At 44.2% G+C, this 15,140-nt stretch overlaps 1 protein-coding gene across 2 annotated transcripts in view; it reads right to left on the bottom strand.

Moving 5' to 3' along the window:
- LOC111953396 (F-box/LRR-repeat protein 7) overlaps positions 1 to 15,140 on the bottom strand; it is a 47,256-nt gene that overhangs the window by 12,373 nt on the left and 19,743 nt on the right. For both annotated transcript variants that reach the window (XM_023972632.2, XM_023972633.2), the window contains exon 3: positions 795 to 1,403. In XM_023972632.2, the coding sequence (XP_023828400.1) occupies positions 795 to 1,403 (609 nt within the window). The remainder of the gene's footprint in view (positions 1 to 794; positions 1,404 to 15,140) is intronic.

Here is a 15,140-nt window from a genome sequence, read left to right as displayed (position 1 = left end):
CCGACAATGACTCTACATTTTTAAGAATTGCATTATGATAACATTGTGACACCAGTAGGAGTAGTACATTTGGGGTAGCAGGTAGCCTAGTGGTCAGAGCGTTGGGCCAGTAACCTAAAGGTTGCTGGATCAATTCCCCGAGCTGACAAGGTAAAAATTTGTTGTTCTACCCCTGAACAAGGCAGAACAAGCCACTATTCCCCGATAGGTTGTCACTGTAAATAAGAATTTGTTCTTAACTGACTTGCCTAGTTAAATAAAGGTAAAATAAAAGAAGTAACACTAATGAGACATTTTAGATAAAATAGGATTTTCTGAAACGCAGAAAAAACTAGGGTCTTTCATTGAAAATGAATTACAAAAGTGATATGGTTAATAATTTAGCTCACAATGTTATTTCCCTTCATTTAAATTGAGTTACACCAAGTGACATTTTGGAGCAATTTGCTTACCCTTAGTACTTTAAACAATGCATAAACAAAGTTTTTCAGTATAAAGGACTTGCATTATGTTTTATCATTCATAAACAGTTCAATAAAACAAAAACATGTATGATGTGTAACTATTTGTCATGTTAAAGTGTTTTTCATGGTTGCAACGGCAAGGGACACAAATGCCAATGCAAATCAATAACGATCCCTATAATAACCGCAGGAAACTGGGCATTCCTCTGATATACGATGTGAAAAACAATAGGAACATGTGTGAAGCATTTGCATAAAAGCTGATTCTTCACTCATTCAGAGTCTCCAACCACTTCTGAACTGAACTGGTCCCCAACCTCCCATGGTTACCTGAGACATTGAGGTGCTCCAGGTTGGGGCAACAGGAAACCACCTCGAACACGGCCTCGTTGGAGATGTTGTAGCAGCCGGTCACCTCTAGGCGGCGCAGCTCCGGGCAACACTGAGCCACTGCATGCAGCCCCCGGTCAGTGAGCCTCCGGCAGCCGCTGGCCACTACAGTCTCCAGGGTCAGACACACGTTGGGGGTGTCCTGACACAGCCGGTGGGTCAGCACCCTCAGGGCACGGTCGGCATGGAGCAGCTCGCCTGTCAGACGAACGGTGCTCCACAGGCGCGGGTCCCACGCCAGGTTGTACCAGCGCCGGCACACCCGTGCACAGCAGCACAGCTGATTGGTGGGAAGGTGAGAGAAGATCTGCAGGAGGGCATGATCAGGGAGGAGGTCGATGGGGGCGTAGTGTTGACCTTTAGATTGGCGGGAGCGGGTCTGGGTGCCTGGCTGGGGGTGCACCATGGCGACGGTCTCTGCAGAGCCAGAGGGGGAGGTGGACTCATGGCCGTTGATGGATAGGGCTGGAGAGGAGAGGGAGGGGGACTTTGTGGGCAGGATGAGGACAGGGCTGGGGGTGCTCAATGTCCGTGTGCTGCGGTCTGAGTCTGAGAGAGAGAGAAAGAGAGATATAAATAGAGAGAAAACAATCAGAAGCATAGTTCATGCTACCATAGAGATATGTCACGTCAGAGACCTTTTGCAGCCTGAGAAATATAAAACAATTTGAAAAAAAATCCCACACGCAAGTCAATAGCCATTTTTCCTCTCTTCCCCATAATCTCATTGTCAAGAAACATATGTTCATTGTTGTAGAACACTTTGTATTACCATATTTACACTTTGAAAATGGTGCAGTCCATTTGATATTGTTCAAAGCTCCAGCCATGAGAGAAAGGCATCAAATGTGGTACCTATCAACTGGCTTTTATTAAAGCTTTCGGCACAGATGGTGCCATGCAGTCTTCTATCATCAATGACTAACTATAGGGTTACCATGGATCTCATTATCTTGTTTTGGGATGTTTGTGTGAAAATGAAGTGTCAAGTTTATCTTGCATGCACTTGTACAACGGCTTCATCAGATAAACTTGCTCTGTTCAAAGGCGGCGGTTAGGGAGTTTGGTGCTGTGGTCGGCGTTGTATGGTTGGCCATATGTAAACACTGAGGCCCCTCCAGACTGCAGATGTGCGCTGAGTGCCGCCGTGCCGAGGGAAGGAGGGAGTCGTGAGAAGCTACAAGCTGGATCCCATCACCGTGGCGTGAGAGAGGAGGATTCCCCCATCTCTTTTTTTGGTCCTGGAGCTGGATCTGATTCTTGAGAGCGACCCATCACACTGGGACACGGAGTGCTCTCCTCCGATGCTATCACCATCTCCTCATCACCCCTCAAAGCGGCCCGTCCCTTCTCAAAGGGTTTGTACAGAGTGATTGTAATCATTGAAAGAAGTCGCTAAGAATGATGTCACCTCGCCGTCCCGGTGTGGGAGAGTGGAATCATTATCAGCTAAAAACAGAAAGAATCTAAATTGCATACTTCTTGCATCCTCTCTCCTCACCTCCTTCTCAAAAATCCAATGGAGGAGAAGGTCAGACGGGAGGGACCTCTGGCTTTCTCATCCAGTGGGTTTTGACAGGGAGACAAGGAGAGAGGAAAGATGAAGCGAGGAGTATGCAATTGAGATATTCCCTTAATATGAATCCTCTGACTGGGACACAGACACAATTGCGTGATAAAAGTGAGGAGGGGGAAATATGGCAGTGTATAAATCTCATCTCCTACACAAACACAAAAACACTGGAGAGTGTGGGAAACGTTTTCACCATTTGATACCCCATGATTATAAATGGTTTCCCGAAAGTCCAACAAATGAAGAGTTTTGGATGATCCACCTATATGGGGCATATAGGGGTTATGGCTAGACTTTGGTTCTTTATGAGGGGGAACAACCCTGATAAAAAGCTGCAGCTCGTTACACGATGTAATGGGACGTCCAAAATCAAGCTTGCAGCCTACTGCATTCAAGAGAAGTCTCTACAGTGTAATATATCACGCAGGTATACAAATAGATTATAGCATTGGGTATTTCCAAATGTGGAGGGAATTTAGAGGGGAAATGGGAACAGACAGATAGCATAATGTCTGTCAGTTATGTAGATTTATTTATGTAGATTTATAGATTTTCAGAGACAAAGCACACTCTTTCTACAAAATGTATGTCTGTTGCTGCATGACAAACGAACATTGACCCCGCTAATGCCTGTTAGTTAGATTTGTGTGCGAGCAGAACACAGACAGGCGGACAGACAGACAGACAGCGACCCTCCTAAAGTTTGTCACGTAGATTTGTATTCCAGACCTGACCTGAGATCAGACTCCTCCTGACCAGGTTGTGATGACATAACCAGACTCAGGCCCTCTGGGGAACATGATACAAGACTACAACACAAAGTGAAAAAATATGTTGACTCAACACTCACAGAGGCTTCAGAAAACAACTAAAAAAATATCATCTCTGCCATATAGAATGGCTTAGAGAAAATGTAAAAATGTGTATAGAAAATAACACTGCTTGGAGGACTAGGGAGAACCCTAGTTGTGGAAATGCTTACGAAAATCCTTAGTCTTATTCCTTTATTTCTTTTAGATTAGTATGAACACAGCATGCATGCACATCATGCACATCAACACACATCACAGGTCACATTCAGTGTTGGAGCTTTCGGGTTGCGGGTTGGGGGTTCTCAAGAACTAGCGCTGGCCTTGGTCTGCATTTAAATGCTTTGCCCATTCTCATACTGGGTGGTCCATTCATAGTGGGTTCCACTTGATACACTACATGACCAAAAGTATGTGGGCATTAATATCATGGGCATTAATATGGAGTTGGTCGCCCATTTGCTGCTATAACAGCCTCCCCTCTTCTGGGAAGGCTTTCCACGAGATATTGTAACATTGCAGCAGGGACTTGCTTCCATTCAACAACAAGAACATTAGTGAGGTCGGGCAATGATGTTGGGCGATTAGGCCTGGCTCGCAGTCGGCATTCCAATTCATCCCAAAGGTGTTCAATGGGGTTGAGGCCAGGGCTCTGTGCAGGCCAGTCAAGTTATTCCACACCGATCTCGACAAACCATTTTTGTATAGACCTCGCTTTGTGCACAGGGGCATTGTCATGCTGAAACAGCAAACCAAATCAAATCAAACTTTATTGGTAATATACACATGGTTAGCAGATGTTAATGTGAGCGTAGCAAAATGCTTATGCTTCTAGTTCCAACAGTGCAGTAATATCTAACAAGTAATCTAACAATTCCCAAACAACTACTGAATACACACAAATCTAACAAGTAATCTAACAATTCCCCAACAACTACCTAATACACACAAATATAAAGGGGCGAATGAGAATATGTACATATAAGTAGAGTTGAAGCCGGAAGTTTATATACACCTTAGCCAAATACATTGAAACTCAGTTTCACAATTCCTGACATTTAATCCTAGTAACATTTCCCTGTCTTAGGTCAGTTAGGATCACCACTTTATTTTAAGAATCTGAAATGTTAGAATAATAATAGAGATAATTATTTCAGCTTTTATTTCTTTCATCACATTCCCAGTGTGTCAGAAGTTTACATACACTCAATTAGTACTTGGTAGCATTGCCTTTAAATTGTTTAACTTGAGTCAAACGTTTCGGGTAGCCTTCCACAAGCTTCCCACAATAAATTGGGTGAATTTTGGCCCATTCCTCCTGACAGGGCTGGAGTAACTGAGTCAGTTTGTAGGCCTCCTTGCTCACACACACTTTTTCAGATCTGCCCACAAATGTTCTATAGGATTGAGGTCAGGGCTTTGTGATGGCCACTCCAATACCTTGACATTGTTGTCCTCAAGCCATTTTGCCACAACTTTGAAAGTATGCTTGGGGTCTTTTTCCTCCAAACATAACGGTGGTCATTAGGGCCAAACAGTTCTATTTCTGTTTGCTTCGCTCCTCAGGTAGTATCACATTTTCACATTCTCATTTCATTTCATTACAGTACAACGGTTTGATTTGTTTAATCTTAGCTAGCTACTTAGCCGTCTTTGTATCAAGATAATTGCGTAGCTAGCCAGCTATTCTTCGTTCTTTTAACGTAACTTTTAACGTACGTAGTCAACACTGCTACCTAGCCAGCTAGCCACCGAACAGCAACACTGTAGTAACTATTACATTCAACGGAACGACTCGATTAGTGTAGTGTTAGCTAGCTACATAGTTGTCTTTGCTGTCTTTGTTTCTAAGATAACTGCGTAGTTTAGACTAATTCGGTTAGCTAGCCAGCTATTTTTCGTCCTTTTAACGTAACGTAACGTAGTCAACACTGCTCGCTAGCCAGCTAGCCACCGAATAGCAACACTGTAGAAACTATTACATTCAACGGATCAACGGAACGATTGATTAGTGTAGTGTTAGCTAGCTACATAGTTGTCTTTGCTGTCCTTGTATCTAAGACATTGTGTAGTTTATACTAATTAACGAGCCAGTTACCGAGGTTACATAGCTAGCTACCGAGGTTACCTAGCCAGCGACACTCTCAAACAAAGTCAACAACGCAGCCACTGCTAGCTAGCCCACTTCCGCAGTACTGTATCATTTTAATAATTTTGGTCAATAAGATTTCTGCAACGCAAGCTTAACTTTCTGAACATTCGAGACGTGTAGTTCACGTGTCATTCCAATCTCCTTTGCATTAGCGTAGCCTCTTCTGTAGCCTGTCAACTATGTGTCTGTCTATCCCTGTTCTCTCCTCTCTGCACAGACCATACAAACGCTTCACACCGCGTGGCCGCGGCACCCTAACCTGGTGGTCCCAGCGCGCACCACCCACGTGGGGTCCCAGGTCTCCGGCAGCCTCTGGAACTGCCGATCTGCGGCCAACAAGGCAGAGTCATCTCAGCCTATGCTTCCCTCCAGTCCCTCGACTTCTTGGCACTGACGGAAACATGGATCACCAACAGATAACACTGCTACTCTCACCTGCTCTCTCCTCGTCTGCCCACGTGTTCTCGCACACCCCGAGAGCTTCTGGTCAGCGGGGTGGCGGCACCGGATCTCTCCTCTCAAGTGGTCTTTCTCCCTTTCTCCCCTTACCCATCTGTCTATCGCCTCCTTTGAATTCCATGCTGTCACAGTTACCAGCCCTTTCAAGCTTAACATCCTTATCATTTATCGCCCTCCAGGTTCCCTTGGAGAGTTCATCAATGAGCTTGATGCCCTGATAAGCTCCTTTCCTGAGGACGGCTCACCTCTCACAGTTCTGGGTGACTTTAACCTCCCCACGTCTACCTTTGACTCATTCCTCTCGCCTCCTTCTTTCCACTCCTCTCCTCTTTTGACCTCACCCTCTCACCTTCCCCCCTACTCACAAGGCAGGCAATACGCTCGACCTCATCTTTACTAGATGCTGTTCTTCCACTAACCTCATTGCAACTCCCTCCAAGTCTCCGACCACTACCTTGTATCCTTTTCCTCTCGCTCTCATCCATCACTTCCCACACTGCCCTACTCGGATGGTATCGCGCCGTCCCACCTTCGCTCTCTCTCCCCCGCTACTCTCTCCTCTTCCATCCTATCATCTCTTCCCTCTGCTCAAACCTTCTCCAACCTATCTCCTGATTCTGCCTCCTCAACCCTCCTCTCCTCCCTTTCTGCATCCTTTGACTCTCTATGTCCCCTATCCTCCAGGCCGGCTCGGTCCTCCCTCTCCTGCTCCGTGGCTCGACGACTCATTGCGAGCTCACAGAACAGGGCTCCGCGGCAGCCGAGCGGAAATGGAGGAAAAACTCGCCTCCCTGCGGACCTGGCATCCTTTCACTCCCTCCTCTCTACATTCTCCTCTTCTGTCTCTGCTGCTAAAGCCACTTTCTACCACTCTAAATTCCAAGCATCTGCCTCTAACCCTAGGAAGCTCTTTGCCACCTTCTCCTCCCTCCTGAATCCTCCTCCTTCCTCCCCCTCCTCCCTCTCTGCAGATGACTTCGTCAACCATTTTGAAAAGAAGGTCGACGACATCCGATCCTCGTTTGCTAAGTCAAACGACACCGCTGGTTCTGCTCACACTACCCTACCTGTGCTCTGACCTCTTTCTCCCCTCTCTCTCCAGATGAAATCTCGCGTCTTGTGACGGCCGGCCGCCCAACAACCTGCCCGCTTGACCTATCCCCTCCTCTCTTCTCCAGACCATTTCCGGAGACCTTCTCCCTTACCTCACTCGCTCATCAACTCATCCTTGACCGCTGGCTACGTCCCTTCCGTCTTCAGAGAGCGAGAGTTGCACCCCTGCTGAAAAACCTACACTCGATCCCTCCGATGTCAACAACTACAGACCAGTATCCCTTCTTTCTTTTCTCTCAAAACTCTCGAACGTGCCGTCCTTGGCCAGCTCTCCGCTATCTCTCCTCAGAATGACCTTCTTGATCAAATCAGTCAGGTTTCAAGACTAGTCATTCAACTGAGACTGCTCTTCTCTGTATCACGGAGGCCGCCGCACTGCTAAAGCTAACTCTCTCTCCTCTGCTCTCATCCTCCTAGACCTATCGGCTGCCTTCGATACTGTGAACCATCAGATCCTCCTCTCCACCCTCTCCGAGTTGGGCATCTCCGGCGCGGCCCACGCTTGGATTGCGTCCTACCTGACAGGTCGCTCCTACCAGGTGGCGTGGCGAGAATCTGTCTCCTCACCACGTGCTCTCACCACTGGTGTCCCCAGGGCTCTGTTCTAGGCCCTCTCCTATTCTCGCTATACACCAAGTCACTTGGCTCTGTCATAACCTCACATGGTCTTCCTATCATTCGTATGCAGACACACACAATTAATCTTCTCCTTTCCCCCTTCTGTGACCAGGTGGCGAATCGCATCTCTGCATGTCTGGCAGACATATCATGGTGGATGACGGACCACCACCTCAAGCTGAACCTCGGCAAGACGGAGCTGCTCTTCCTCCCGGGGAAGGACTGCCCGTTCCATGATCTCGCCATCACGGTTGACAACTCCATTGTGTCCTCCTCCCAGAGCGCTAAGAACCTTGGCGTGATCCTGGACAACACCCTGTCGTTCTCAACTAACATCAAGGCGGTGGCCCGTTCCTGTAGGTTCATGCTCTAACAACATCCGCAGAGTACGACCCTGCCTCACACAGGAAGCGGCGCAGGTCCTAATCCAGGCATTGTCATCTCCCGTCTGGATTACTGCAACTCGCTGTTTGGCTGGGCTCTGCCCTGTGCCATTAAACCCCTACAACTCATCCAGAAGCCGCAGCCCGTCTGGTGTTCAACCTTCCCAAGTTCTCTCACGACCCCGCTCCTCCGCTCTCTCCACTGGCTTCCGTTGAAGCTCGCATCCGTACAAGACCATGGTGCTTGCCTACGGAGCTGTGAGGGGAACGGCACCTCAGTACTTCAGGCTCTGATCAGGCCTACACCCAAACAAGGGCACTGCGTTCATCCACCTCTGGCCTGCTCGCCCTCCTACCACTGAGGAAGTACAGTTCCCGCTCAGCCAGTCAAAACTGTTCGCTGCTCTGGCACCCAATGGTGGAACAAACTCCCTCACGACGCCAGGACAAGCGGAGTCAATCACCACCTTCCGGAGACACCTGAAACCCCACCTCTTCAAGGAATACCTAGGATAGGATAAAGTAATCCTTCTGACCCCCCCCCCTTAAAGATTTAGATGCACTATTGTAAAGTGGTTGTTCCACTGGATGTCATAAGGTGAATGCACCAATTTGTAAGTCGCTCTGGATAAGAGCGTCTGCTAAATGACTTAATGTAAATGTAATGTCATCCGACCAGAGGACATGTTCTTTCAGGAGAATAGTCAGATCTTTGGATCGCGCACTAGGGTCGAAGTTGCAAACCGTAGTCTGGCTTTTTATGGCGGTTTTGGAGCAGTGGCTTCTTCCTTGCTGAGCGGCCTTTCAGGTTATGTCGATATACGACTTGTTTTACTATGGATATAGACACTTTTGTACCTGTTTCCTCCAGCATCTTCACAAGGGCCTTTGCTGTTGTTCTGGGATTGATTTGCACTTTTCGCACCAAAGTACGTTCATCTCTAGGAGACAGAAGGCGTCTCCTTCCTGAGTGGTATGACGGCTGCGTGGTCCCATGGTGTTTATACTTGCGTACTATTGTTTGTACAGATGAATGTGGTATCTTCAGGCATTTGGAAATTGCTCCCAAGGATGAACCAGACTTGTGGAGGTCTACAATTTTTTTCCTGAGGTCTTGGCTGATTTCTTTTGATTTTCCCATGATGTCAAGCAAAGAGGCACTGAGTTTGAAGGTAGGCCTTGAAATACATCCACAGGTACACCTCCAATTGACTCAAATTATGTCAAATAGCCTATCAGAAGCTTCTAAAGCCATGACATATTTTCTGGAATTTTCCAAGCTGTTTAAAGGAAACAGTCAACTTAGTGTATGTAAACTTCTGACCAACTGGAATTGTGATACAGTGAATTATACGTGAAATAATCTGTCTGTAAACAATTGTTGGAAAAATTACTTGTGTCATGCACAAAGTAGATGTCCTAACCGACTTGCCAAAACTATAATTTGTGAACAAGAAATTTGTGGAGTGGTTGAAAAACGAGTTTTAATGACTCCAACCTAATTGTATGTAAACATTCGACTTCAACTGTACATATGCCATTCATTTTGATGGATGAACAAGCCTTAGTTTCATCATCCAAATCCTAACTGATACTATGGATTTTGCATGCAGGAGACATGGCCAGCTGCCACTGGACAAGAAGCAACATCCAAATTCCGTAATTACATGTCACTCACTGATCATAAGAGCATTCCAAACCCAGAGAATCACAGTGCTCCTAATTAGGCTACATTTCCCCCATAGCTCCTATCCACACTTTCACGCAGCTGGTGGGAAAAGTTAAACGAAGACAGCTTTTCTTTTCTTTTGATTCACTCTATTTTGAGTTTGAGCACCTGGGTTTCTTTTGGAGGATACACAGCTAAGTCTCTTTGCTCTCTGTAAGAGACAAAAGGTATCAACTAAGGCTCATATCAACTAGTTGATTGAGCCAACTGCAAGTGCAGTGGTAGTTCAAATCTTTGCTATCGGTTCTTTTCAAAAACCGAACGGTTTTGAAACCCTCTCTACTTTTACTGTTTGCTGAGGAAATAAAAACATCAGCCGTCTTGATCATTTTGTAACTTCGATTGAAAACAAGAGTTTTACGAGAAACTGTTGAGTCCAACCTCAGCATCAGTCAAGCCTCGGTAGCCAGAGCATGACTCATAAAAGTTGAACTTTCATCTGCGGTTCTATGCATCGGAAGGAATAGGTCCTGGAAGTGTCTTCAAAGCCCTTCACTTCCATCCCAATGGTGAGACAAACACGTACTGCCATTAAAAAACATGCAGACACTGCTTTTGCCAGTCCAAGTGCAGTATTATTCTAATGGAAACCAGCATGCTGGGCGAATAAAACAAGTTAGATTTTAGACATACACAAATATGCAGACAAACAACAGACAGACATAACACAAAGATCCAGCCAAAACAAATGACCTGAAATATAAAACACCCAAGTTCATCGGGTAATAAAAAAAAAAGAAGAAATAAACACAAACTGGAACAGTATTGATTACTCTTTTGTGTGATGTGTGTGAAGTGCTATTGGCTAAAGAACTATCCTTTGTCCCCTTTTCAATGAACTCCTTCCTACCATATGTTTTATCAATCCTGGTAGTTCAACACGACAGTGTAATCACATTTGATGTCTCTGTATTACTTGCAAACCTGTAATTAAAAGGACATATCTCACCCAGCTGATTACCCTAGACATGCATTTACAAGGGGTACCGATGGTGCAAGATTCCTTTAGTTTGAGACATCGGAGAGAAAGTAGTCAAACATCTGGTATTTAACATGCACAAACTATTTCAGACAAGGGGAAAAATTAAAGAGAAACTCATGTATTTTAAGTGTGCAACCACAGCAAGGCATTTTGGGCTAAAATAATTCCCCACTGATACCCAAACCAATGAGGATCCATATAAAATGATCCATATAGTCCTCAGCCATAATAATAAAGATGATCAGATAGTCGTTTTGTGCATCATAAACTCAAAAAAGGTTGAAAAAAGATAGAGTGAAGAATGAGAGGGAGAGGAGAGAATACAACTATGAGGACAACAACAAGGAGAAGCAGGTGGGCATTTATTGGGATGACTCATGTACTGGAGGCAGCTCTGTGGGGTAGTCACTAGCTGGGACAGCCACAAAGTAATACAATCTGATTTGAAACCTAACCCTAACCTTAACCCCACTGCTGTTCTTATGCCTAACCCTAATCTTAAATTAAGACCAAAAAGCACATTTTTGTTTTCTTGCATTCATATGATATATAGCCAATTTTGACTTTGCAGCTGGCCCATCTTGTGGAAATCCCTCAGCTCTGTCTCCAGGTCAAGATTCATCCTAATAAACATCAGAGCAGAGATACAGGAAGAAAAAAGAGAGAGGGGGAAAGATAAATTGGCAAAAGATGCCACAGACTTAACCGAAGCCTGAGAGAAGTGTTCAGGCTGGGTCAATCCAGACCTCAACACAGTCCAGTAGTACACCAAAGAGCTCTTTTCAAGAACACTGCAAAGGGCTTCCATGACTCTAGCGCTTGCCAGTGGGCTAATGCTACAGTGTCTGGCAAGACAGTCCAATTCATTACCTCAGTGCCATTACTCCTGTGACAAGTTCTTTCCCATCGGTCTTTTCCACTGTGGTTGTTTTGCCAAGAAAAGGGGGTGGGGTATTTGAGAAAGTCAGTGACACTCATTTCAAAATCCTAACTGACAGTGAATAGGACATCGTCAAGTCCCTTTTCCAAATCAACCTAGGAAAAACCGTATCACAAAGAAACCAGCACATACAGTGCCTTCAGAAAGTATTCAAACCCTTTGACCTTTTCCACATTTTGTTGTGTTACAGCCTGAATAAAAAATGTATTTAATTGAGATTTTGTGTCACTGGCCTACATACAATACACCATAATGACAAAGTGGAATTATGTTTTTAGACATTTTTATGAAAAATTGAAATGTCTTGAGCCAAAAAGTATTCAACCCTTTTGTTATGGCAAGCCTAACTAAGTTCAGAAGTAAAATTGTGCTTAACAAGTCACATAATAAGTTGCATGGACTCACTCTGTGTGCAATAATAGTGTTTAACATGATTTTTGAATGACTACCCCATCTCTGTACCCCACACATACAGCTGTGGGGTACAGTCCCTCGGTCTTGCAGTGAATTTCAAACACAGATTCAAACACAAAGACCAGGGAATTTCCCCCTATTGATACATGGGTAAAAACTGAAAAGCAGACATGGAATATCCCTTTCAGCATGGTAAGGTTATTAATTACACTTTGGATGGTGTATCAATACACCTACTGTAGTCACTACAAAGATACAGGTGTCCTTTCCAACTCAGTTGCCGGAGAGGAAGGAAACCGCTCAGAGATTTCACCATGAGGCCAATGGTGACTTTAAAACAGTTACAGAGTGTAATGGCTTTAATAAGCGAAAAATGAGGATGGATCAACAACATTGTATTGACTTCATAATACTAAATTACAGCGTGAAAAGAAGGAAACCTGTACAGAATAAAAAATATTACAAAACATGCATCCTGTTTGCAATTTGGCACTAAATTATAACTGCAAAAAAATGTGGCAAAGAAATGTACTTTATATCCTGAATATAATGTGTTATGTTTGGGGCAAATCCAACACAATACATCAACGAGTACCACCTTTCATATTTTCAAGCATGGCTGCATCATGTTATGGGTATGGTTGTCATTTGCAAGTACAAGGGAGTTTTTTTAGGATAAAAAGAAAAAGAATAGAGCTAAGCACAGGCAAAATCCTAAACCTGGTTGTCTGCTTTCCAACAGACACTGGAAGATAAATTCACCTTTCAGAAGGACAATAACCTAAAACACAAGGCCAAATATACACGGGAGTTGCTTAGCAAGTAATGCTGAGCAGTGGCATGTATCAATGGATGCCAAGGGAAGCAATAAAAAAATGAATGTATCTTTCATCTCTCTTTGTGTTTTCAATCAATTTGCAAGTGGCTGAATCTCACCAGAGAAATCATCAGAATGAGGGAAACAGTGTCCCCTCTGGCTCAGTATGTGTAGCCCATGTATCTGATGCTGTCTGGACAAAAAGAGAGTTTATTAGCCCATCCACCACTCCCCCCTCTTCCGAGGACACATATCTTTTTAGTTTTTTTTACAGTTTTTCTGCTACATATACTTTTTACACATACATTTTACATAAACATTTAGCATACACATTTTACATACATGGAACTTGAATATAAAGCAGTCACATAACAATAATACATTACCAAACATAAGCTCTCTATATTTTTCAATTGTGCTGTGATGTTTTACATACATTTTGAACCTTTCTAATCGTATAGTATCCACAGGTTGTGAGCTAAAGATGAAAACCTTTCCTACTAGTATTATTATATTTTTTATTGTATAACCTGTTGCCGCTGTAGCATTTGACTGATTGATGCCAGCAAGCATTTGGCCTCCCTTCATAAAACAATTGAAAAATCATTAGCCAATCAGTGTTGAGCTGAGCTCAACTGTGAGTTGTCCTGGTGCAGCAAAACAAACCCCTCAAGGGAGGCCAGTTTGGATTTGGCTTCAGACCAATCAAATCACTTCCTAAGCAAAATGTAACTTTCAGGAAAAACGTGTCTGTTTCTGGTCTGCTTGTGTTGATGTCCTTCAGTAGCTAGCTTGCTAAATCGGCCATTTCCAATGGATGGAGATGGGGATTTGGACTCTGTACAGGCCAATGATTATGGTCAAACCATAAATGAATATGTTGTGCCACTGGCCTGAGACCAATATGTAGCCTAGTAGGCTCACGTTAACTAGCTAGCTAACAGTTGGTTCTGTTGTTCATTGTTGCCCACGCGAGGAAGTTTGGCTAGCAAGCATTTTAACTAGGTAGCTTATGACAACAACTAAAAGTGTACTGTATGACAGAGCCATAGAACGTTTTGCCAACATGAAAGAGAGGAGGATGGCATTGGCATTCAACTAGTCTACAAGTAGGGTGAGTAAAAAAAAAAGTTTTCTTACACACACACAAACACACACACACACACACACACACACACACACACACACACACACACACACACACACACACACACACACACACACACACAGTTCTTGTACAGCTAACCTTTGTGGGACATACAATTCAGTCCCATTCAAAATCTATTTTTCCCTAACCCCTAACCCTAAACCTAACTCTAATCCTAACCCGTACTCTTACCCTAACCCTAACCTTAACCCTAACCCAAAAACCTAAACTTTATCCTAACCCTAAACCTAACCCTAGCTCCTAACCCTAACCCTACAACTAACCCTAGCACCTAACCTTAATATATTAACTTAATTCTAACGCTAACACTAATTCTAACCTTAACCCTAACCCTCTAGAAATAGCATTGACCTTGTGGGGACTAACAAAATGTCCCCAGCTGGTCAATTTTTTTACTTGTTTACTATTCTTGTAGGGACTTCTGGTCCCCACAAAATAGTTAAACATGTCCACACACACACACACACACACACACCACACACACACACACACACACCACACACACACACACACACACACACACACCACACACACACACACACACACACACACACACCACACACAACACACACACACACACACACACACACAGTCTTGTACAGCTAACCTTTGTGGGACATACAAATCAGTCCCATTCAAAATCCTATTTTTCCCTAACCCCTAACCCTAACCTAACTCTAATCCTAACCCGTACTCTTACCCTAACCCTAACCTTAACCCTAACCCAAAAAACCTAAACTTTATCCTAACCCTAAACCTAACCCTAGCTCCTAACCCTAACCCTACAACTAACCCTAGCACCTAACCTTAATATTTAACTTAATTCTAACGCTAACACTAATTCTAACCTTAACCCTAAACCCCTAGAAATAGCACATTTGACCTTGTGGGACTAACAAAATGTCCCCAGCTGGTCAATTTTACTTTGTTACTATTCTTGTAGGGACTTCTGGTCCCCACAAGAATAGTTAAACATGTCACACACACACACACACACACACACACACACACACACACACACACACACACACACACACACACACACACCACACACACACACACACACACACACACACACAACACACACACACACACAAATTAGTACCATGGTAAGCCACATGATATTTAC

The sequence above is a fragment of the Salvelinus sp. IW2-2015 genome, linkage group LG27 (assembly GCF_002910315.2).
Source record: "Salvelinus sp. IW2-2015 linkage group LG27, ASM291031v2, whole genome shotgun sequence".
Lineage (NCBI taxonomy): Eukaryota > Metazoa > Chordata > Actinopteri > Salmoniformes > Salmonidae > Salvelinus > Salvelinus sp. IW2-2015.
The sequence above is the reverse complement of the archived record's forward strand: the minus strand, read 5'-3'. Positions and strand labels throughout refer to the sequence as shown.